The sequence below is a fragment of the Leuciscus leuciscus genome (assembly GCF_965113295.1).
Source record: "Leuciscus leuciscus genome assembly, chromosome: 9".
NCBI lineage: Eukaryota > Metazoa > Chordata > Actinopteri > Cypriniformes > Leuciscidae > Leuciscus > Leuciscus leuciscus.
The window spans coordinates 20,549,076-20,576,052 of NC_138733.1; the positions used below are offsets into that span (position 1 = coordinate 20,549,076).

General features: G+C 37.9%; 1 protein-coding gene across 4 annotated transcripts in view; it reads left to right on the forward strand.

Annotated features, from left to right (window-relative positions):
• Nucleotides 1-1,902: 1,902 nt before the first annotated feature.
• sez6b (seizure related 6 homolog b) overlaps nucleotides 1,903-26,977 on the forward strand; it is a 190,539-nt gene continuing 165,464 nt past the window's right edge. For 3 of the 4 annotated variants that reach the window (XM_082180477.1, XM_082180475.1, XM_082180476.1), the window contains exon 1: nucleotides 1,903-2,318. In XM_082180477.1, coding sequence (XP_082036603.1) covers nucleotides 2,234-2,318 — 85 coding nt within the window. In that variant the 5' untranslated portion in view covers nucleotides 1,903-2,233. The remainder of the gene's footprint in view (nucleotides 2,319-26,977) is intronic. The other variant, XM_082180478.1, reaches the window with a different exon arrangement.

Consider the following 26,977-nt stretch of genomic DNA (forward strand, 5'->3'; position numbering starts at 1 on the left):
CCACTTACAAGAATATTATATAAGCCAGATGTACATATGAGATCCAGTAAATGACCCCTGGAGTGAGTAGCAAAAGTTACATGTTGAGTTAAGTTGAAACAGTCCAGTGCAGACTTCAGTTCTTTGCATTGTGCAGTGTTTTCATGTATATTAAAATCACCAAGCAAAATAACAGATGAATGACAGACAAGAGTAACTCACTAATCTCAGAGAAAAAGTCAGAGGGAAATTTTGGAGGTCGGATAATTAAAGAGTGACGTTTGGCCAGTCATTTTCAGCGCTAGGTATTCAAATGCTGCAACATCATGCAACTCGATCTTGTATATTTTAATAGTCTCACGGCAAAACAACAGCCAGCCCTCCACCTCTACGATGAAGACGCGGTTGAGAGAAATAGATGTACCCAGGTGGTGTTAAAAGGTTCAAGTTGAAAAGGTCATTAGGCACCTGCCAGGTTTCCGTCAAAAGTAGCATGTCCAGGTTTGTGTCAATGATTATGTAATTCAACACTGATGCTTTATCAGTTAAATAGCGAGTGTTCAACAGCGCACATCGCAAGTCTGAAGATGCGTGTCTGCAGGTTCTGAGGTCGGGATCAAAACTTGATCAAAAATTTCCAAAGTTTGATAAGTCCATTTTCCTGCTGTGTTTTACCCGAAGCACGGGTGTTGGTACAGACAACCGGAATATTATTTGAAGACGAGCAGTGATAAATCCGAAGTTTCTTCGGCGAACGGTGTATGTAGTGTGGTCAGCGTAAAACTCCCAAGTTGTTCACACCATTTTTAATGTTCCTTTATGCATTTACTTGACCATTTGTCATCTTGTTGGCAGACTCAAGACTTCTGTATACTGAATCCAGTGTAGACCGTGTCAGTCATAGGTGCTGATTTATGTTTCTGCCGGTGGTGCCTCCACAATCTACACTCCATGATAAATGAACTAAGCAAGGTGACACATATGCAATAATGACTCTTAAAACATTTTAACATTACTCAATAATTAATTATACTTAGCGTGAGTTTTTCAAGAGTTCTGTCTTTCTCTCCTTGCAAGGATGTGCTTGATGAATTTATTTACACAAAAGTTATTCGAGTCTCCTGAAGAAAAACATTTGTGCTATTGTGCTACAAAGTAAAACTATTTGGTGATGTCTTGCCTTGGAGGCAGGCATTTGCAAATGTGTTTGCCTGTGTGACATCATAAATCCCACAATATCTAAACCAGCTGTTTTTGTAGCTTGATTTAAATAAATGCTTTTATTTATGACGAAGAGGACGTTTTATGAAACTTGCAGGAAATTGAAATGGTGCAAACTAAAGACCTTATATGTCAAAAGATCAAGCCAAACTTGATTTCTCATGTCATGACTCATTTTATTCCTGATTGCAAAGCTGAATTTTCAGCATCATTACTCCAGTCTTCAGTGTCGCATGATCCTTTAGAAATTATTCTAACATGCTGATTTGCTGCTCAAGAAACATTTCTTATCAATGTTGAAAAAAGTTGATTTTGAGGCAGACAAAAGTTTGTAAGCATTAATATTTTTATTTTTATTTAATTATTTTTTTAATAAAGAAGAATCATATATCAGCCTCTTAATGACACTTTTCTTTTTTCAATCTCTGCAGTTATACACATACATTTTTACTGTACAACCCACAAAATATATCCGAATGACTTTTAATACAGAATGTTTCGTATGAAAAATGTATAAATTTTTTGGCGAATTACATTTATTAGCTTTTTTTTTTTGATTAACTGAATAGAGCAAAAAATAGGCACACTATTTAGATAGGAGTAAACCTGTTTAATCCGAGTACTTTGATCTTGTAGTGCACGGTCGACCACTTCCTCCTTTCGCCTCAGTTAGCAGTTGAAATGAAATACAAATGGCAAAACTCGAGCCATTTAATCGAGGGCACTATTAGATTATGTACGGTACAAACTTTGCGCGAAGCCTGAAGTTGTTCCAGTTGCTGACGCTAGGAGCTGTCCGCGGTACTGAAACGGCTCGACTCAGTCTGAGAGGTGCTGACAGAAATTGAACATTCTCTGGCTCTCTCCTCCGTTCACAATTATAAATCTGATCAGAGCTCCCGTCTCGCGCAGCGACCTCGTTCCTCACGGCGCGTGCGGCGGAGGTCTCGCGGAACGTTTGTGTCCTGCTCCTCTTTAAATAAGTGTTTTAATACAAGGACATATTCTGTGATAGGAACCCACTGCCGCGAGCATGAACTCGACAAGAAATTACAAACCAAGCATGGTCATTCTGATTCTGGCCGTATTTGCTGGCTTGGGATTGTCACGAGGGCAAGGTAAGAATTTATATTTCAAATTCTAAACATTAGAAATACTTGTTCTGTTGTCCACGCGATTAGTGGATTGGATACGCGCAGCTCCACAGAGCCCGATGTGTAGATGATGCGAGCGCGAGACCCATTTCTCACTGTATTGTACCTTTGTTTGCGGAGGAAAAAAACTCCGGTTTGAGAAACATCTTTGTGCCGAGGAGGCTATTTAAGACGTTTCACTAGTAGCCTACTTTGGTTGCACGCGAGAATCACACATTGCACAACAGAAGGACTCGTAAGTCATAAAGTCATCGGCGTAATTATGATAAAGCACGCATAGGATTGACAGCACAGCGCGTAACAGTGTATTTTTTTATTGCTCTACGCTCTGACTTCATAATTTTTTTAAAGCATTGCATAATTTTTATACGAGTCAGAGCTCTATATGTTTCATTCTCTCGTTTTCCATTTTTCCTGTGTAATAGCTGTTTGTTCTCTGTATACAGTATTTATATGACGTAAAGTTAGTACACATTCCCAGATCTTTGTTTGGAGATTTATCTCAGTATGTTAAATGTGATTATGTATAACAAGGTGAAAACTTTGAGGTTCAACAGGTTTTTAATTTGGGGATCACAGCTTGACATTATTTATCTACACTGATTTAGAAGTGAAACATACTTTCAGTGATAATAAAGATTGGATCCGCACCTTCATTTTTTCACTGTAACTGTAACTGTAAATTGCATTTTACTTAAAGGAAACATTCCATTCAAAGTATTTAAATATCTGAGTCTGTCATTGTATTTTATTGTGGTAGAGAAAGGGAAAGATGTTAAACAAAAACACAAATGTTTGAAATGAGTAATATGTAGTGCTAATATAAACTGTAGGCCTGTTTCAGATAGTTCCTTTACACCACACTATTGATAGAATAAGTGAGTGACATCTTCTGTACAGTTTACATGTTTCATTTCTTGTAATTGTCACTTAAATGAGGGGGCTATAACAATATAACAAACTATAACACACACTTTGAGATGGGTGTCTTACAATTTGCATTCAATTTGAAGGTCTAGTGTCTTGCTAGTGCATGTTCATCTTTAAAACATTGATTTCAATTCACACAATATATAAACAGAATAATACTATATGCTGTAGCTCTGCAGTTTGCTCTATATACTGTAGCTCACTGAAACCTGCTACAGTCATTTCTCAGGCACAGTGTAGTCCATGTTGCACTTCATTTTCACTCAAAGCTGTTGTACACCACTACCTCAGAGCTCTGTGTTGTTTTTAGCTTTTGTCTGACAATTCCCCTCACTCTTTTTGTCTTACTGTAAAAGCTCGGCTAGCAAGGGATAATCCTGTGTTATTTGTCAAGAGCAGCTCCATGCAGTATACTTTTGAGAGATGCAGGACTCTTTTCTCTGTAAAAATCCTTTAAAAATGTAAGAAACAACCGGAATCTGATTGCATGTCAGCCAAGTTACGAGTATGTTTTTAAATGTATTTCCGTCTTGAAGTTCTTCCAATTCAAGAGTACCTTTACACTTTTACTCATCTGTCAACTGCTGTTGAGAGACTTGCAAAGCAATCAACTACCATCATTCGAGAAGAATCTTTAATTTGCAAATGTTATAAGTTTCCTAGTTTTAGGTGACAGCATATAAATTGCTCTTCATAGTTGAGACTAATTGAAATAATCTGAGCTTTTTCATCCTGTCTCTTTCATCCTGAATCATTTTGTCTCTCTTAACTAATTACGTCTTGTGCTGTATTGATTATATATCGGTGATTGGAACATTGACCTTTTTTGCTATGAGTGTATGAGTCAGTGTTTTCCGATCAGTCACCTTCAGGACGGTGTGATGAGGCTTCAGGGCTGCGTGCTGAATGGCTCTTACCTTGAAAAGCACTCTGACTAATGCACAGCTCCATCATTCCACACTGAGCATAGACAGCAGGCTAAAAGCAGGGCCCACCACTCACAAATGGATGATGGGCTATACAAGAAACGCAGGAAGGTCAGGGGTCAATTTGCTCAGGTCTGTGCTGTCCTGCTGTGATAGACGCATATGTAAATACATATTTAGTGCCTGCGCACCAGGAAAGCACGCTGGAAAAGACTAATGTTAATGTGAATATGTGAGTCATGTTACGGATGTTTTGAACAAAGCAAAGGTGCCAGTACAAATGTTTTTAAATGATATTCAGTGGTGTGTAGACATCCTCACGGCTCCCTAATGGCATTGTGAGCAAATGCTATAGCAATGGTTAAATTTGTAATCTAGAGCAGTTTCTACACTACATACAGTAGCTCATCTAAGCATATGGTGCATTTACAAAGACTTTTTAATGCAGCATTGATTTGCATGCACATGAATGGAAAACTATGGTGTGATTGTCATGACAGAGCTGCTTGTGTATGGTGTTGGAACCTTTACCAGCTTTACCAGCGGCTTCACTGTAATGCAGTGTTAAGATTGTAATGGAGCTCCATTCTAGAATCTTTGCTGCAGAATGGCTTCTCTCATTTACAGCAAATTTACACTTTGACAGAAATCTCTTAACCAAAATATTGGAACAGAGCGAAGGAAAAGCTAAATGAAGATATAAATTAGGGACGCACAATGTATCTGTACCTTTATTTTGATTAAATATGCTCTGTGGTTATCATTACTTTAAGGGACTTTCATTTTTTTGTTCTACAAAATAAATTCATTCTGTACCTCCTACATGAAGTTCATATATAGGGACTACAACGGTTTTCTCTTTCATCAAACATCCTTGTGGTAGCTGTAGTCTATATTCATATTGGTTATTGATTGCTATTCGATATTTTTTTCCCCCCTCCAAAATATGTTGTTAATGGTCAGTATTGGATATTTAATTGTGCATGCTCATTTCCCTCATTTAAAAATTTAGATTACCTTTACCATCATCTTAGGCTAAAAAATTAACAATGTTAATTGTAATCTTTAGCAAATCTCAGCCATACACAATGGATATCTATTTTTCATACCGTACATTATAATGGTGTGATGCCTAAATTCACTTTTCGCATTTAAAATGCATTTCATTTTTAAAACATTTTATTAGACAACATAGTGCTGAATTGCAACACTAGTGAATCCTGTATTGAGTGCAGTTAGGTTCACTTCGAGATTGTGGAACCATTGGCGTTTTAGTCTATATGCTAATATTTGAACACTCTCTTTGTGTTTGTGGTTTTTATTTTTTATTATTATTATGTGTATGTTTGTATAGTGCTATGGACCATTTTTTTATGTATGTCCTGAATAAAGAATATGATGATGATGATGTAACATTGGCCATTTATTGGTCATTGACCTTAACATTACATAATTATTGGCTTATTGGTATCAGTCAGTATTGTATCTATGAATTTGTGCATTTCTAATAATATTATTAATAAAAAGAGGGCTATATTGGCCAACATTGTAGTAAAAAGACTGAAATAGTATTATATAATATTTAATATAAATTAATATTATATTAATTATATAATATAAAAATAATATTTTTTTTTACAGTGTATAAGTCCTGCAATGTTTGTCTCATTCATCAAGCATGTAAACTCACATCCTTGTGGCGGCTGTAGTCCATATTTAGCCACTTTTTAGCAAACAGAGCAGCATTAAAATCCACATTTGAGGAATGACTTTAGTGCCGAATGGTCTCAAAGCAGCTCAAGAAACTAACGCAGTCGTCTGAGCTGCTGTCTGTGCTCTGGCAGTGTGTAAGATCAGACATCCCAGGTCTCCACTGAGAGAATAAGAGTGTCAGTGATGGGTGGACTTGTAGTCAACCCAGCCGAGATCGGCCCTCGAGGTGGGTGAGTGCCACAGCCTGACTCCATTACCTGAAGCACCAGGGGGAGGGTTCGGCCACACTTCCTCCCAACGCAGCTCATCCTGCTCCGAGAAGCCATTAGGCTCGCACCCTGTCTTTTAGGATCAAGCAATATCACTCAATCAGCAATTTATCAGTGCCCTGTGTTGTCCCAGTGCTGGAGAAGAAGGATGGAGGAGGGAGTGATAGTCAGCTTGACCCCTTGACCTCCCCACGCACACTCGGTTCAGCAGGAGCTATGAGGTTGAGCGTCTGCTCTCCTTGTCTTTATTACGACCCTGATAAATGAGTCGGCCGCCGGGCTGGATGGCCTCCTACGGCCACACTGGCAGACCTGCCACTCCTGTAATGCTGATGAATGGTCAGCTGGGACAGCACTCAGCAGACAGTACTGCTGGGAGAAATCTGGGCACTGCCAGGGTGCCCAGCCTCCCGCTGTCAGCACAACTGGCACATACGTGCCATGGCCATTGAGGCAAGAGAGTTTCAAATTTCTTTTAAATTTCGTATAAATTTGGATGAGAGAATACCTACAGTACAAAAATAAAACGATGCAAATATTATGAAATATGCTATTAAAAAGTAGATAAGCAATAGTGACACTGTCCAACAGCAACATAACATAAACAGTGTACCTGTACGTCCTTTGGGTTTGGTGGAGAATGAATGGGTAAACGTCACGTGAAAGGAAGCAAAGCCTCCATTGTGCTATGATTGGCCTATTGCGCTGTTCACGTGATAAAGCCTCTCATTTTCATGCATTTTCCACATCCCCACATTGGTCTAAATGAATAAATATAATAATGGTGTTTATGGGAAGACTTCAACACGTTGTGAAACAACTCATCCACAGAGATATCAAGGCGTCACATCAAAATCAAACTTGAAATGACTTGAAAACGCTTTTCTGAAGTTGTGTGTGTGTGTCCATCATGACACTTGCAGTGTTTTACTAAGCTTTGATGACTGATGATCCAAAAAATTGTTGAGAATAAGTAATGTTTAACAGAACAATAGTTTACATAGAAAATATACATGAAATTAGAAATTTGTTACTGTGTTTTATAATTATGATTTTGGAATAAATATAATAAATGCTTTTATAAATACTAACTTTGTGAGAAAACATCCATTCCATTGAAAATGCACACATTTAGTTTTGAAAGTGCAAGTTATTTAACCTGGAAAATGTGTCGACATTAAATGTAACTGTAACATTAATTTACATGGTGTTAAAATACCACACATAAAAAAGAGTGAGGACTTCCATGACCTGCTCTTACCATCATACAGTAACTAACCCACTTAAAGAGCATTTGAAGTTCTTTTGTAGCGGCTACATCTGAACATCTGTGCATGATGATCAATGACTTTGTCAGGCTTCCAAAGGCCAGATGGTAAAGATGGAAATGTAGGGAGTTCAGATGTAGAGGCGAGATTGAAATACCGCTATTGCCTTACTGAACTCATCGTACCATAATAGATCTGGGCTATATACAGATGAGAAGAAGGCATAATGTGGCCCAGGAGTCTGACAGGCTTGAGTCTAATTATAAAACGCGTATTTTTGCAGTCTAGTCTTTATGTTTGCTCTTGACCTGAATATGCCATAGTCTATATCCTTTCCTAATGATTCCTGTGCTGTTTTGCACGGCAACATTGCGCTCGTGCGCACATCGTGCTTGCTTGACTCAAAAAGGATTAAAAATGTTGTTGCCCATTTTTGCCGTTTTCTTCACCCTGATAAAAATGGGAGCCCTTGCTGTGGCTCTCTCGTCCTTTAACCCACACTGTATGTGTGTTTGTTTTTACGGCCCGTTTTAATCTCTGGCCGTGGCAGGAGCATGGGGTGTAATGGTGCTTTATGTGCTTGTCCTGCCCCTTCCATAACTCAGCCCGCCACGCTTTTTTACATCACGTTCTACGGTATTCTAGGAAGCACATTATGGTTTACAATTTAATTCAGTCATGTCCTTCTCCAGAAAATGAATGGGTGCAAATTGCCGATGAGAGCATGATTGAATTCACTGACCCCCTCCCCCAGCTTTTATTATACACACACGGTTATAAGTCAAGGATGGCGAGATTATGTTTGTATAGATTAACCGCAGATGGCGGATGTATTATGAGACAGATAAGGACATATTTCAACTGAAATAAATCAGATACTTTAAACTTAAATAGTTTATGCAATGTTATATTAGATATCATGTTTGGCTGCCGTTTGTATTTATGCAGAATAATATGTAAAACAGGGCTCCAGACTGCGACTAATATGCCTTTTCTTCAAGATATCATCATGTGCATGAGCCACGATGAACAAATTACTCTTATGAAGCAGTTCTTTTTCACGAGTCAGTCAAAAAGTTTCACGAAACAGCCTTTATTTACTGATTTGAATCAGACTCGCTTGTTGAATTATTCAGAGGTGTTCACAGCTGACCCTTTCAGAGTCATTTTTATATTATGTCCGATTCTTGAAAAAATTACTCTTACAAGCCAGTTCTTTTTTAATGAGTCTGTCAAAGAGTTTCATGAAACAGCTTTTAGTTAGCGGTTTGAATCAGACTTGTTTTGTGAATCATCATTATAGGTGTAAGCTCTGAACCACGAGTCATTTGTTGGTTAAGTCCGATTCGGACTAGGAACCAGGAATCATTTATGTAATGTAAAGGGGAGAGCGGGGCACAACCTTTTTTGACTTTCTCAGTTTGTGTAAATCTACTTAGGGTTCATAGTATTTATTTTCTCCCACATTAATTTCCCATTAAAATTATGTGGTTTTGTTTTATTAATACAGTGTATACTTTTTCTTAATATACCCCGAAAGAATGGAAGTGAAATGTGACAACATGCCCCATAGGTGGGGTACATTGTAACATGTGAGGGGCACATTGTAACATGACCATATGACAGCTTAAAATCTAATAAAAAAAAAAAACAGACTAACTAAAATATTTTCTCAATAAAATACAATCATTAACTTTTTCATATAACATAATGGCATTTTTTTAATAATTAAAAATAAAATAAAATTTGAGTTTGACAACGAACACACCGGAAAACACAGCTATACAACATCAAAACATAATAATAATTAATAATTTCTGAACATTGACTCTCAGACTTTATTCACCTTTATTTCATGTTTTCTCAATAGAATTCATAAAAGTATAGAATAGAATAGCATAGTTCTAATAGGGGCACATTGTAACACATTGTTACAACATGCCCCACCTGCACAACTGGGATTTAAACCCTGCTAATGTCTTCTGCTAGTTAGCGAAGCATTAAAGAACCATATCAACAGTTAAATAACAAATTGGAGATTAAAATAATATCAGATTTGTCTAATTTAAAATAAACACCAAAAATAGAGATGAAAAATTAACATACCAAAGTAAGAAATTTACTTTTGCTATGGTTAAATAAATGTTTAGTGGTATCGTCCAAAGATTTCTGAATTTTGGCGCAATTTTTTTCTCTATATAGTGTTGATATGGCAACTAGTAAACACACTAGTTTCAAGTTTCGTCATGCTGGCATGTGTGAAGGTATTTAAAACAAGGGTGTTACAACTAGCCCCGCTCTCCCACTGAAGGTTTTAGTGACTTCTTTTTAAATGACAGTGTATAAATAAAGATAGATATTCACAGCAGATTTCTGTTGAATAAAGTAATAATGATATTTTGATATTCATATTTTTATAGACAAATATAGTTTTTTTTAGTACATAAGATCCAATTGTAAGTTTGAATCAGCTGTAAGGGAGACATGTTGAAGTCATTATACTTTTTTAAAAACAGGCCGAATGAATAGCCATCTTTATTGAGTGAATCTGTAATTTGGCTCCTAAACGTTTAAAAACAAAATGACTATGGAGTCATTGGCTTCTAAAATTACTAGTCTAGAGCCGTATAAAATATATACCGTATTTCGATCACGTTCAGACACTTCAGTTTGTGTAATATCCAGTATTTCCTCTCTTTTTGAAAAGTGACCTTTGAGTGTGTTTGGGCTTTAGACATATAATATGTCTTTACTGCCGTTCCAAAACCTAGCTGAAGGGCCCCCAAATGTTTTGAGCCGCTGATAAACGACAAACTCCCTCTACCCCCCCCCCCCCCCCCCCCCCCCCCACATCACCCCCACCTCTGCCTGTCTCTTCTGCCGAGGAAAAGCAATTTGCTCTTGGTGATCCGATGCAATCAGTTGTGCTTCATGGCTTTCAAAAAAAAAAAAAAAAAAAAAAAAGGCTGAAAAAAGGCACAAATAAACAGAAGGGAAGGAGAAAAAAAAACTTGGGAGAGGGACATCACTATTAATTAAACCACGCGCTCCCGAGTTCTGATGATCATGTGCAGGAGCTGCAAATATTTAACACCTGTTTTTTGATTACCAGTGATTAACCTATTGCAGTGTGCCTCAGACTCTCATCAAGAGCCATTCAGTGCATGAAGACCCTCCTTAAACACTTCTTTTCACAGCGCTCACATGAAAATGAGTGTTATTGTGCCTGTGCGTCTGCCCCTCCTTTAGGACAGAAGTTGTGAATCAGGCTTTGACAGTTTCCAGGTGCCGAGGCGATGGGAAAGCTTTAACACGCGCTCTCTCTCTTTCTCTCTCTCTGGCATAACAGTCTCTGAGGCATGGCTGACGGTTCCACAGCCTTGTGAAGTGTGTATCCCAATTGCTTTTTCCCCCAGCGCCGCTTCTCTCGGGTTGTGTTAGTTTGCTTCAGAAGCCCTTTTGCGTTTTGCCATGTGTGTGTATATATGCCTTTTCCCCTTTCGCTCTTGCTCCTCATCTCACTCAAGAGCTTGTCTGATGCGCTAAACATCTGCCGCGTTCAAAAGCACCTGCATGCCCGCTCAGCCTCTGTATTCTGACAAGCTTCCACTTCATTTGATCTCCACTTCCACTGTTTTTTTTTTAAAAGCCCGAACTGTATATTATTGAACCAGCAGCTCACGTTGTGAAATGCGGCAGTCTTGATAGCAGGCAAAACGCCATCTCTGTGTCAATTCCGCTTTTCAGAAATTTAGATTTCTTCCCTTGTCCAGCAAGATGCACAGCTGGGGTCCCACCAAAGCCAGCGGTGACGCCTGTAAGGGGACTGTGGGACATTAGTGGGACGCTAATAATTTGTAACTCCACAATAAAGGCTTTCAACCCACTTGAGGGGAGAAAGGAAAGCTGGTGGATATTCATTACAAATCAATGAGCCAATCTCCCACGCCATTGGCTGGTGTCCGCCGCTCTATTTTTCGGCCCATCTTCGTTTGGCTTATGCTGGTGATGTATTGCACTCATAAATTGTGTGGTCCTTTTCTTCTAGGTTTTATGTAGCAGTATTGATGGATGGGCGGTGAGTCCGCTGATCTCTTCACTATCTGAGAGATTGATCCAGACCTTTGTTTTACCTCTCTCCTTCCCTCCCCTTTTGCAAAAGAAGTACATTTTAGCATACTAATTATGAAAATAACATACTTTGAAAGAATATGCTTAAGTGCAAACTGAATGCAATGTTTTTGGACACTTCATTTCATGTTAGTTACAATAAAATGGAAAAGGTTTATATTATAGTTTAAAAGGTTTTTGACCCACTTAAGTAGGACTTAAGTACATATTTTTATGTAATTTCATAATACTTCTATTGTCTTAGAAATATGGTTAAAGTGTACAGCCGAATGTACTGACAAGCATTCATGGTAAACTGAAATATATTTATATTGAATTTTTCATGAAATACACATTTAATTGTAATGATGAAGTTTCAATTTAGTACATTTAATATATTTAATAACACACTACAGTTAAATTATAATCAATTACTTTACAGGGGCTTTAGCATATTAGTCCGCACATCAAAATAAGTGTACTTTAAAGCAAAAGATTATTAAAACAAAATATTTAAAAGGTGCACTCTTAAGTAAGTGGCCTTTTATTTCATTTATATTATCTGCAACTTTTAATTTAAAATTATAAAGTGCACTTTTTAATAGTGTACTTAAGTGCATTAAGAAACAGTCATTAAAATGTACTTTTTTACTTAAGTGTACTTAAGTGATTTTGGTCACACTTTAGATTAGGGTCCAATTCTTACTATTAACTAACTATGACTTTTTCCTCAATAGACACCACTACTTATTAATAGAAAGTAAGGTTGTTGCTAAGTTTTGGTATTGGGTAGGAATTTGGTAGGATTAAGGGATGTAGAATATGGTCATACAGAAAATGGCATTAATATGTGATTTATAAGTACTAATAAACAACCAATATCCTAGTAATATTTATGCTAATAAGAAACTAATTAATAGTGAGAATTGAACCCTAAACTAAAGTGTTACCATGTTTTTCTTCCATTAGTATTATATTATCTAAAAGTGCAATTTTTAAAAAATATACTTAGGATTTAAAGTACACTACAAATGCACTTTCAGTACAATTAAGCACACTTCTTTTTAACAAGGGTCATCACTGCAATTATTTCTGAATGAGGCTGTCCATCTGGCCAAAGTGAGACGAGGTATCCCCAAAAAAAAAAACTGAAAAAAGGTGTAACATGCATGTGTATGCCGTCAGGTAGTGCGCCAGCCTCTCCACCGCACACGTCTCCCACGCCCTGTCTCCGTATCGATCCATTAGTCAGAGGAAAGCAAACGGCGGATCAGCTGCTTATTGTCCCTCATGGATTGGCAGACTGTGTACGCCCGGTTAATTGGGCCTGGCGTCTGTGGCACATGCAGAACCATAGGCTCTCCGCTACAATTAAGTCTCCGACAACCTTCCCGTCCCTTCCCTCCGTTTGAAGTGCCAGCTCCCATCTAGAAGCTACTTCATCTAGAGCGTTCCCCAGCAGGGTGCAGCAGTTAGGGAGACGGCAGGTAATCACTGGAGGAACATTTGGAGCGAAGCAGGAGTGCATCCTTGCCTTCTCCGCATCAAAGCATTGAACAGAACGTGACTTAACATACAGCCTATTTATGTGGACACTGTTGTAGGTAACTGATCGAGATTATAGGAGTAGTGATCATCAAACTTTCTGATGTCAAAGGGAGATCCTTCCTAAAATATGTAGGCAGCTAGTTTACAGTATATTGCTATGGTATAGCCATTCAGAAGTTTGGGGTAGTTTATTTTTGAATGTTTTTGAAAACTGCCTCTTAAGATCACCATAAAAAGTAATTTATTCATGTGATGGTAAAGCTGAATTTTCAGCATCATTACTCCAGTCTTCAGTGTCGCATGATACTTCAGAAATCATTCTAGTCATTCTGATTTGGTGCTTCAGAAACATTTCTTTTAATTTTATTGTTCAAATATTTGTGCTGCTTAATATTTTTCTCTGAAACTGTGATTCAAAAGAACCATTTTTATTTGAAATAGAAATCTTTTGCCATAATATACATTTCTTTACTGTCACTTTTGATGAATTTAATACATCCTTCCTTACTAAATTAAAGAATATCTTCTTTTAAAAAGGGGTCAGTAAGTGACAGATTTGTTTCTGCCCTACATGAACATGATCAATTTTGTGTCTCTAAAAATCTTTTCTTTAAAAAATAAAATTAATTACTATTGCCATGACCAATAGAAAGCTGCACAAACAGCACAGTTTTATGAGGGCATTTATAGTCTGCAAAAATTGCATAGAAAGGAGGTGTGTTAGTGCTGAAACTAATAACAAAAATGTAATTTAAATGCATAATGGCATTATTTCAGTGCTTTTTGTCTCTGGTTAGGCTGGATTGCGGATGATTTGTTAAATAAGACCCAGGTTTCTGTGCTGAAATACTGTACATAAGAACTGTATAGTAAATCCACTCCGAAATATCTGTAAATACATAAGTTGCCACTCACTGGGATCTAAAATGTTGGATCATTTATGCGGCACAAATGATTGTCATTAGTTGTCTTTCTACGGAGAGGAAGAGGGAAAGAGAGGGATTTGAACTACGCTAGCATGGGCGACGACATACCTCAAAGTAATTTCCCTCCCATCACATTTTGCATTTACCATAAAGTCCCTCATTCCCCATAAAGGACTGATTGATGGCTTGCCAGGGATTGTGCCTAGCATACACCCCTAGTGCTTAAGGATATTCAAATCGCTTTGTGCCCTTGCTCTCACAGATCTCGCACTAGCAGGATGATTTAAAGGTGGTAACAAGATGTGCTCCAGGGCGCAAAATATTGAACACCATCAACGATGCAGCGACTGAACAAAATGCCTGTCAGTTAAAACAAGCTATTAGATCACAGGCGAAACTGCTCTTCTCTTGCATATAAATCCTGCCCTCTGCTCCCAAATCTATCACGCAGATGAAGCAAATCCCCGAATGCACTACTTCTTTTCTGCATTAATGTGTATTTACTTAGAAGATAGAAAACATATTGTGTGCTAGCACAATGCATATATGATTCATCCCTCTAAACTCTTTTAAATATAAACACCTTACAAGGTCTATTTTCATTCCTCTAGTCCTTTTCTTTAGACTAACGTAATGAGCATCCTGCCGCAGGTTGTGGATAGAGCTCGTCCTGCGGAGCTCGAGTTAATGAACTTCGTTTATGTGCCGAGCCCAGTGTCAGGCCCTTAAGAGTCCCAGACATTTCCATAATAAAGATAAACCATGCAAATCTGGGGTGTTTGCACAGGACTGTGTCGCTCGCTGTGAATCACTTCGCTCATTATTTACCTTTACTATGTTGTCGGGAACAATGCCACATCGCACCGAAAGTTAAATAGATGGATTTCGAGTTACTAAAGTAAGACAAATTTCCTACTGTTTTAACACATACTTTTTTTTTGCACATAAACACACGTAGGTTTAAAGGCATTCAAGACAAACCGAAATGCAAAATGTTGAAGGATAGACTGGACCAAGGCTTCAAGTGGCTTTAATCTGACAGTTCTTCAGTGATTTTTCTTCCACTGCGCTACCGTTAGCAGGAAACACTGTGTAGCGGAAGCACTAATAGCCTTGGTTGCAGCATTCTGGCTGCCATTTATGATTCTAATGATTACAGCTGAACACATCTTTTGTTTGCAAGTGTCAGAAGTTTTGAGCATACTAGGAATAGCAAGGTTTTTATATTATGTTGGAGATTGCAGGAAACGGGAGATGGGTGAATGGCGTTATTTGCCCCTTACCGAGGCCATATTAACTCTGCAGGCAGTGCAGTCTGTGAAGGAGCAGATGTGAGACTGGAATAGAGCAAATGCTCTGCACTGTACAACCAGCTGCGGCGTGGTGAGCCCTGATTGGAGCCTTTTCTGCTTTAGAGCACTTATTCATTGATTGATTGATGCATTCAAACCCAGCCATTCATTATGGGCACTTTTTCTGCTTCCCCTGTGACTGATATTCAAAAGGGATGTGCGGTTCCTCAAATCGATCGTTGAATTTTCTGGCAGTGAGAAGGGGACAGAATTGGACACAGTCAGTGTGGGCAATCGTTTGCCAATTAAATGGTTGTTAATAAGCTTATCAGTGGTTTCGATATATCCATTTTGTGCCTGATCTATACAGATAATGAAAATCTTCTCAAATAGACAATGTATGTGCATATTTAATAGTGATGTTTTAATGGGACACATCGTATTGCTTTTATTTGAATTTGAATGCATTTCTCAATGGCATCTTAATATTGAACTGCAAGTAAAGCCAGGGACACACCTAACGACTGCAAGGCCGATTATGAATGTAATTTGATAATTATCTGCTCCAGTCATTGGAAACAATCTTTAATGTGTTCAGTTCAGTCTTAGAATGTTTCAGCTAGTCGTTAAATGTGTCCCCATTTATAGGTTGTTTCTTCCTAAAAGCACTATGCTATCCCGACAGTTTGGGGCGGGGCTATCTGTTGTTTGAACGCAGTAATTTAGCATGTTTGGTGGGAAATCTCAAAATAAATTTTTTTCACACTTTACATTACAATGCTCTGAGGCTTAAATTCACATTTAAAACGCTTTGTTTATTTCAGATTTCTAAGTTTTTTATATATTTACTTAGACAATATTATTATTTTCTTGTACTGGTTTTTGGCCATAATATGAAAATAATTGTCACCTGTATATGCTAGAATTTTTATAATTATACATCTCCACTCAAGATTTCAAAATAGATTTAGAAAATTTTGTAGAATGGCCTCTTTAAAGGGATAGTTCACTTTGAAATTAAATTTTGGTATGTTTTAGCTTACCTCAAGGGCATCCAAGATGTAGGTGTCTTTTTTTCCGCAGTAGTTTCAATTTTGATATTTTTAGGTCAAACCGTTCTTGTCTGTCAGTCATATAATGCAGGTCGATGGTCACCACCTCAAAGAGCATGCACAGAGTCCAAATTAAAACAATTCCCCGTCGTCCAAATTAAACAATTGCCCATCGTAAGTACACATTGATGGCCTAAGACACGAAACGAGCGGTTTGTGTGAGAAAACGAACAGTATTTATATAGTTTTTACCTCTTGTACACAGCCACGTCCAAGTGATCTGAGAGCGCGGGCGGGTATAGATATATACAATAGAGGTCGCCTTGGCTACGGCAGTTCATTGGAACGAAACCGTAGCCAAGGCGACTTCTATTGTATATATCTATACCCGCCTGCGCTCTCAGATCACTTGGACGTGGCTGTGTACAAGAGGTAAAAACGTTTTAATTTGGACTCTGTGCATGCTCTTTGAGACAGTGACCATAGACCTGCATTATATGACTGACAGACAAGAACGGTTTGACCTAAAAATATCAAAATTGAAACTACTGTGGAAAAAAAGACACCTACATCTTGGATGCCCTTGAGGTAAGCTAAAACATACCAAAATGTAATTTCAAAGTGAACTATCCCTTTAACACTTTAGATTAGATTATTTTTTTTATTCAGTAATTGCAAGACAAACCCTCGGCTTTGGGGGAAAAAAACAAAATGGCTGACTCTTGTTCCGTGCTGACAGATTTGGAGTACAGAGTGAACCTCACAGCTCCTATAGGCTTTTAATGAATTGAGGGAGACAAGTGATGGTCACATTGATTACCTTTTTCGTCCCATGCTGTTCATTTCTTATTGTGTTAGTGGCCAGCAGCTCTGGGTTTTGAATCACATGTAATGACTTACAGTTTGAAGGTTTGCCAGCCTCTATTCATGAGCAGTGAGCCACTCCAATCAATGTTTTCACACAGCTGTTCCAAACCTAGCATTATGAAGACATTTTTGTTGTTCAGAAACTGTAAAATGCCAGTTGGTACAGCGGCAGGATGAAGTGGCATTGGCAGTAATGACTACATTAATATTAATCCTGGTGTTTGCCATTTATTTGTCATTTTTGGTTTGGCAAAAGTGTAATAAATGACTCACTGAGGAACAGCAGGCTGTGGTTGGTATTTCCTGTGGGTGTAGTTGCCCTTCTGTGGGAGCCAGTCATGTTCCACAGAAATCTCAGCTGTTTAGCCTTTGGGAAGTTAAGTCTAGATGCAGCCCTATAGATGCTGCATATTGATGAACTTGACAACGACTATGGGTTGTGTAAGTGTAGTGCATCTGAAGTTGCTGGTCAGATTATACTGTATCAGTAGAGTTTTCACAAAAGAATCAATATCCAAAGTACAGATAATCCAGGAAATGTTGTTAGAATGGTTTGGTTTCTAAATAAGCAAGGCCTTGATGGAATCAAGGGAGCAAAAAAAAGTTGAATGGAGGGGTTAGCCAGTTGCACTTTGTTTTGTGTTTGCTGATGCAATAATATTGAACAGTGTGCAATGTATCAGGATGACAGCAATCAGAGTGAACCGCTTAGTTCTGGTGACACTGCACTTAATAAAATCTGTGAGGGTGATGCATCTTTTCGCATAATATGCCACACTGGCACAAACAAATGCAGAGAGACACTATTAAAAATGACAATATTAAAAAATAAAGAGAGAACGACTGTGCGCAACCAGGAGAGAGGAAGAAATTGTTTTTATTTTGTTTTTGAAATGTCCTTGAGCCCTTGTGCTTTGGGGATTTTTTTTTGTTTTGTTTTTTTGTCTGCTTCGGAGTCGGAGATCTTTATAATTAGTCTATGTTGTGAAAAATGTCTTCGGACTCAGAAAATGGTTGTCTTAGATTTCTTTGAAATGGAAATGTGACAAGTGAAATATTGATCCGGTTGAAGTATTCATTCTGTTTGTTTCAACCTCACTCTCTCGTTTCCCTGATGTGTTGTATTGAGTATGTTTTGTTTTCAAGGACATGCTTATAGATGGGGAAAAAATGTCAAGAACATTTATGGGTTATATTTAACCTAAAAATGACCACATTTTAGGACTATTGTGATTTTATGCAACACACACACAAAAAAATATATATCTATATACTGTGAATGTGAAAAAGATATTATTAAAGAAATTATTCATAGTACCATATTAGTGGTCTTTTTTGAGAATTCCCTTTGAGAATAGTGGGAAGTAATGAAAAAAAAAAGAAAAACCCAATTAAAAATCACTTAAAAGTAAAACATCCTTAGCCATACGGTAATTAGAATTTGGCTGGATGTTCTTAATTGTCATGAAATTTTATTTTGTTTGTGAAATGCTTTGTGAGATTCACCCATGTATCTCTATATATTCACTTACACTGTGAAAACTAAGACAACTGTGTCTAATTGCTGTTATGCTGGATATTGTGTGCAATTCTCCAATATTCCTTTGCTTATTTGAATGTTACCTCATATTTTTTTGAAGGAGGATGTCTGACAAGTTTCATTGCTGATTGACAACTCCCTGTGTCTGAATAAATCAGCCATATTCAAGAAGTCTTATGTGTTTTGATTGACATGCCATCACTCATGGGTAAAAAAAGGAAGACTTTCAGGGTATGATGGCAGTATGTAGATCACTGTGTGTTATGTGCCTCCTTTCTTCCACATCATGACGCTGCATCGGATGGGGATGTTTTCATATTAACATTAACGAGATGCCCAAGATATTCAATGCATGAACAAGTACGGTTCATGTCTGGAGCGCCTCACTGCTGTTTTGTGTGTTTAAAAAAAAAATCCTATTACTGTCGGCTATGGCTTTTTTCATACGTCAGCTTAAATATGACTCACTTTGACAGCGTGCCGTAGCGAAAATGGAGAAATCATTACAGCACAAAGCGGTTGATGAAAACCCTCTGATCGGAGGGGTATAATGCGTGTGTGATTTAAGTTTGTAGATATGTTGCACTGGGCTTGTAACACTGTTGTACGCTGGGAGTAAAGGAGGCTTGGAGCTGACCCCGGGCAGCCTTTGGAAATGCAGGGGCTGAACAGTTCAGCTCACAGGGAAATTGGCCGGCTCGCTGAAGACCCCCCAGGCCTGCCCCAGTAAAACCTCCATTAAACAATGTGTCCATTGTCAACCCTTAGCCATCTCTGCCGTGACCTCCTCCAACCCCAATCGTATTGGCTTAACCAGTAAGAACAGGGGGCGGATGACACTGTAGGGTTGTCGTTCTCTCTGGCGTTCAGTACAGTGGATTATTTTTTTAAGTCTTGTCAGTTTGTGGTTGAGATTATTGCCACAGTTAGCTTTATTGCTGTCTGGAGGGTTTGTTCTGGCAGATGTGGTTCACTAAATGTCTTGCTGACCGATCTGGACTGTCTAAATTGATGTCTAGACTGCACGCAAAGTATTAAATTGGCCATTACAACAGGCCATTGAACAGTTTGTGCCCACGGAATTCCACGAAAAGCTCAGCAGATTTCCACAGAAATTGAGCGGCCATCCATCACGAAGTCCCGCACATCTTCCATCCTTTGTTTTTTCATTTATGAAATATTTTGGCTTATTTGACAATACTTATAAGCTAAAATAAGAATTTATCATTTAGTTTTTGTTGATTTTCTCTTAGAAAATGTCAGGTTGTCAATGTCAAAAATGTACAGGTTCTGTGTAGGGTTAGCCATGACAGTTTTTGCTTTCTCTCCTGGTCTCTCCTCCTCTCTTTGTTTCTCAGCTGCTGTAATGAGAAGAGAGAATGGAGTTCTTCAGAATGTGCAGAGGGTCTGTAAAGCTCTGAGGCTCAGGAGAACAGGCCAGTACTGTAGGATGACAGTATGGCTGGATCGGAGGATTAATTTGAGATTAGACCAGAGCCGAGATCAGGGAGACCTGGAATAAAGCTGTGCCACATGCATGAGACAGGGCTTTGAGAGAGATGGAATTTATTTCAACAGTAAATCAAACACTAAATCTGTAAACTGGTGCTAATATAAAAAGAAACTAGTAGAGTTTGGGGTCGTTTACACAGAATGCGGTTTTCCACTCCACTGCTCCAGTTTTCCACTATTTTTCTATGTAAACGCGCGTTAGACTGATGTGTTTGACCGTTGTGCTTGCTTCTTGCGTTTTTTGCAGCATCTCGTGCATGACACGGTGTTTTATAAATGTAGCGCTCAAGTTAAAATAAGTTTAACTTTTAATAGACGCGTCTCTTTTTTCCCCATTCCACTGCCCGCATCTTGTGTTTTTCAAAGCAAAAGTGATACAAAAGTGCAATGCAAAAGTGTGAACCAGCTTTTAGTATTAAAATGATATATAAATTTGATCTAAACGCATAAATGTAAATTATATTTTTTCATGTATTATAGAATGATATATTTTCATCGTTTTTATAATAACACTATATATAACTATATTATATATTAAATAAAATAATAATAACATTATTATTATTATTATCATAAAATGTATTAAAATATTTTATTGCATAACACATTAAAATATTTATATTTATGCAAGTGATCATTATTATTATTATTATTATTATTATTAATAATAATATTATTATTATTATTATTTAGATTATTTTAGTGTAGTGTAATTTATTCAATTTCACACCACATTGCTGAACACAATGCTTGGATTAAACCCCAGTCAATTTCATTGGAAACTGAAGCAAATATTATACTCTGCATCCTACAGAATTACCAACCTACTCTACCTTTAACCGACAAAATTGCCTACCCTACCTTTAACCAACAGTTATAATATACTGCATTTTAATAGTGTAAAAATAAAATTTGCTGTTTACCCGAGGTTAAAATCCAACACTACACCCCCATAACAGGCTTAGTCCTTCAGTATAACAGAACAACGTAGGTTCACAACCCTTCTTGCTGCACTCAAAGGAATGAGTCAGAGAAAGCAAGTGAAAAATACTGCTTTTCTCTAAATATTTGATATCTTTTGCCTTCTGCACTGTCCTCACATGCATGTCTGTGCCTGCTTATCGGCCGCTCGGCATTGGTGAGGCTGAGTGGGCCAGGCTGTGTTTAAAAGCACTCAGAAGCTGTCACTAAGTGTTTTGTCTTTGTACTTGCACATATTTGCTTGTGTGTAGCCTCCCCCCGGTGCGCTGTGTCCTTGTACCTGTGAGAGGATGAGACAAAGCTTGTCTTTCACATAGAGTGATGCTCAGAGGATCTGGAGCACATGGTTTTCAGTGGGCTAGAATGAAAGAGAGGAAATGAGGTGACCCTTAAGTTTGTTCACTGGCCCAGAACTCCTGAATCGTGACTAATATAGAAAGTGTTTTAAAGCTTTACACTGTGTTTTGCAACCAGACATGATACATAAATCCATCTGTGAGAAATGTGTCTGTCCACACAAAATGAAACTGCTGCATGATGTGATACAATCAGGGATGCACAGTATATCTGTATCAGATTATTATCTGTTTTTTACCCTATTTTTACATTTCGATTAACACTTGCTGTTATCTAACACTAAACTTAATTTTTTTTAATAACACTAATCTTTAGCAAATCTCAAAACGAATATCCATTTTTCATACTGTATATTATAATGTTTTGATGCCGAAATTCACTTGTAGCAATTGTTGTAGCAGTTTTTTTAAAACCAGTTGATTTAATTTTTTAGTGTTTTATTTTTTAATTTGTTTTAACTAAATATTATTGCATTTTAATTATTGGCCTTAACATGAGAACAATTATCAGCTTATCGCATTGGTCAAAATTTAAATATCAGTGAATTCCTAAACACAATCACAGCCCATTAGGAGATATTTCATGTTTAAATGTACAAAAATGATGGACCAATCAGATTCCAGGTAGGGTGGGGCTACACAGCGTAACTCCACAGAAATGGGGGAAAAAATCAACATTACGACAAAATCTGGTTAGGACACGTCTAATAGTAAATAACAATAAATTATTACACGCATTATGAGGTCTTTTTCAGTGTACACATAAAATGATTGTAAAAGACTATAAAATGCTTCAGTAAAAACCTAGTTTTGGTAACCTAAGTGGTTACTGTATATAATGAAAAACTATACTAGATGGGACATTTTATATAATTTTACAGTTAAACACTGTTAAATGAATAAACAAGTCATCTTAGAATTTACAGTTAAAAATGTAAATTTAATTCCGTGTGAGACTTTTTATTTATTTAGATGATCACGTTTTATTTTAATATCAGTTTTGAAAATTAGGGTTTTATATACATCAAGTTTTATGACCTTGCATATTGACATTATACCAGGTAATGAAATATAATTTATTTACTGTAAATTTAAGTTCTGCTGAAACTGCTTTTAAATATATGCTTGAGTAATAGTTAAATGTCTTAAAAATATGTTTTTTAAAATAGTTTAACAGCTTTAAGAATCAAAACAATGCCGAACCCTAATTAAATGATAGAATTACTCCCATCACACTGTTCTGTATTGTAAAGCATGGGAAAACTGCCAGGCTGCCCTTCTTGAGTGGGCAGGTTTTAATCAATTTGTGAAAGGCCAAAAGCAATCTTACTGAGGAGAATGAGGCAGTGCCTCCTACATAGAAGGTCAGCAAAAAAGAAAAAGAAAGAATGAGCTGAATGTATTTCTCAGGCAACTTTTCTGCAGCTCATCTCAGCAGTTGCTTCCATAAAATCGCCCTCGCTCTATTGTTTGTGGGGCAGATTAAAGAGACAGTCATTGAGCGCGAGACGACCCAGAAACTGACCCACTATGCCGCTCTGCTCGCCCTCAGCCTTCACAGACTTGTTTTGATTTACTGTACGCTTCATTTTAAAATACTCCAGTGTTTTACTCGCTGGAGGGATTTGTTGGTGAATGGCTTGGGAGCAGCCTGATTGGACGTCAGCCTTTCACATTTAATTAACAACCTTGTACGTTTGACATAACTGCCATTTTTACAAAACTCATTACAAGAAGGCTGACACTTGCTCTTTTAATGCTCTCTCTCTTTCGCTCACTGTCACTTTCTCTTGCCATACAGTATATGCGTACTTGTCTCTTTATTTAGAGGCACTGTATATGCTGTTGGGACTTATGTAGTAGTGCCGCATTGTCAAATTGCCATACAACACATAGCAAAACATTATCCAAAATTCATTAAAATCTATAGCTGGGTTCTTTGTCAGCTGAGCTGAGGCGAATGGGTGTGCTCATGAGAGATAAGTGAGCTTGATGAAGTGTACGCTACCTGCTGCGCTGCTCTTGGCCCTGGACCAGCAGCCTCTTGTTTTTCTGCTGGGAGCTTCAGCTGAAGGCAGAGGAGACAGCTGTGTGTTGGGCTCCTGAACTCTGTTGATCGCGTGCTCTCTGTCTCTTTGTATCTTTTTTCCCCTGCCCTCCATGAGCTCCTCTCAGACAGGGCGAGTACAAATCTTCTCAGCTTGGCTTAATCCAGCAGTGTTGACAGTCTGAGTAAATAAAAAAGATATGTTCAGCACACCCAGCATATTGTCTTTTAAGCTTTGTGTACTCTTTAGTATGAAACCTTCAGAGAATCATCCTGTTTAGTCGATCTATCTAAAATATATATACACTCACCTAAAGGATTATTAGGAACACCATACTAATACTGTGTTTGACCCCCTTTCGCCTTCAGAACTGCCTTAATTCTACGTGGCATTGATTCAACAAGGTGCTGAAAGCATTCTTTAGAAATGTTGGCCCATATTGATAGGATAGCATCTTGCAGTTGATGGAGATTTGTGGGATGCACATCCAGGGCACGAAGCTCCCGTTCCACCACATCCCAAAGATGCTCTATTGGGTTGAGATCTGGTGACTGTGGGGGCCATTTTAGTACAGTGAACTCATTGTCATGTTCAAGAAACCAATTTGAAATGATTCGAGCTTTGTGACATGGTGCATTATCCTGCTGGAAGTAGCCATCAGAGGATGGGTACATGGTGGTCATAAAGGAAATGGACATGGTCAGAAACAATGCTCAGGTAGGCCGTGGCATTTAAACGATGCCCAATTGGCACTAAGGGGCCTAAAGTGTGCCAAGAAAACATCCCCCACACCATTACACCACCACCACCAGCCTGCACAGTGGTAACAAGGCATGATGGATCCATGTTCTCATTCTGTTTACGCCAAATTCTGACTCTACCATCTGAATGTCTCAACAGAAATCGAGACTCATCAGACCAGGCAACATTTTTCCAGTCTTCAACTGTCCAATTTTGGTGAGCTCGTGCAAATTGTAGCCTCTTTTTCCTATTTGTAGTGGAGATGAGTGGTACCCGGTGGGGTCTTCTGCTGTTGTAGCCCATCCGCCTCAAGGTTGTGCGTGTTGTGGCTTCACAAATGCTTTGCTGCATACCTCGGTTGTAACGAGTGGTTATTTCAGTCAAAGTTGCTCTTCTATCAGCTTGAATCAGTCGGCCCATTCTCCTCTGACCTCTAGCATCAACAAGGCATTTTCGCCCACAGGACTGCCGCATACTGGATGTTTTTCCCTTTTCACACCATTCTTTGTAAAACCTAGAAATGGTTGTGCGTGAAAATCCCAGTAACTGAGCAGATTGTGAAATACTCAGACCGGCCCATCTGGCACCAACAACCATGCCACGCTCAAAATTGCTTAAATCACCTTTCTTTCCCATTCTGGCATTCAGTTTGGAGTTCAGGAGATTGTCTTGACCAGGACCACACCCCTAAATGCATTGAAGCAACTGCCATGTGATTGGTTGATTAGATAATTGCATTAATGAGAAATTGAACAGGTGTTCATAATAATCCTTTAGGTGAGTGTATATATATATATATATATATATATATATATAAAGTCATATATATATATATAATATATTTCTTATTAATATTATTTATTTCTTATAAATAATATAAATAAAAAAATAATGTATTATAATATTATAATTTGGATTCTATGGGTAGTGCATCCACAGGATTTTTATTTTTTTTGTGTGCGTATATTCATTGTTTATTGTGCAAACACATACCACCTTGTGATATTTCAAAATTACAATTTTCAAAGTATCCAAAAATAATACATCATTGAATATTTGTACATTGAAAAATGTCATTGCCCCATTTTTTAATGCAATTATAGTGGAAGTCTTTTCTGCAATGAGCCAGTTTCTCTTTAACTCCCGACCTTGACTTCTCCATCTCCTCCTCTCTTGACTTCTTCGCCTCTCTTCTCTAGCCTTGAAATGCAAGCATCTGGAGCAGCAATTTGGGCCGGTATTAGCAGTTCCCTGGCCCTTGGCCTAGCCTTTCTGGCCTAAAGCTTGTGTAGTCCAGGCAGTATTGGTTCCTCCTCTAGCCCTGCCTCTGCACCCTACACAACCATTTCACCCTCTGACCCCACTCAGAGTGGAGGATTATCACAGTGCGTGGGGGGAATACGAGAGCGAGCTGCTGACCTTGTGTGCAAAACTTTTTCACACTCCGTATTGTGGCTTGCATTTGCGGACTTGCATTTGACGCTGGTGTGGGTACGTTTTTTTTTTTTTTTTTTTACAGCCTGAGAAACAGTTAATATTCTGAAGGCCAACAGCTGCCAGAGATGCGGATTAGAGGTTCTTTGTTGAGCTGTAGTTTATCCCATCCTGACAGTGGTCCAGTCCCATGGAGCTCTATCCCTGCTGTGGTGCACGCTGTCTATTCTAACAATGGACAGTAGATATGTCTAACACAGGGGGTTTAGGCTGTAGATAAACCACAAGATTTCTAAGTAGCTTGATTGTTAAGCTAGGATGAGACTTTAATACAGCAGCACATCTTTTTTCTCTTCTTCAGCTCTAAAAACACTTCATAATGAAAGAGAAAAGCGTGCAACGCTTACTCAGCGTGCCAACGCTGTCCTCATAACGTCATTGAAATTAATGGCTTCCTGCTGAATTAAGGTAGCAATGTCAAGAGGCTCCAAACATCGCAGGTTAGTATGTATACCGGTTCGCCAGACAGTGTCCAGGGTATTTTATGTTTAAATAAATCTCAGACCTTCACACCTTAGGCATTTGCCCAGTTGTAAATGATAAGAAAGATACATAGCTTGAGAAATACTGCTCATAATGGGGAAAAAGTGAGGAGGAGAAAGCTAAGAACTCTTTCAAAGTAGCGAGTCAATTTCATCTTGTTTTTTTTTGTTTTGTTTTTTTCAAAATAAGGCAAAATAACTTCTGCCAAAATATTTACTGGAATATAATAAAATGTGGTAGCACTTTACAATAAGGACTCATTTGTTAACATTAGTTAATTTATTAACATGAACTAACAATGAGCAATACATTAATTACTAATCTTTGATAATGTTAGTTCATAAAAATCCAACTGTTCATTGATTGTTCATGTTTGTTCACAATCAATTACCTAATGTTAACAAATACACCATTTGATTTTAATAATGTTTTAGTAAATGCTGAAATTAACATTAACTAAGATTTATAAAAGCTGTAGAAATATAAATTCTAAGTTTATGTCAACTAAAGTAGTTACTAATGTTAACTAATGAAACCTAATTGTAGTGTTACCTAAAATGTTTATAA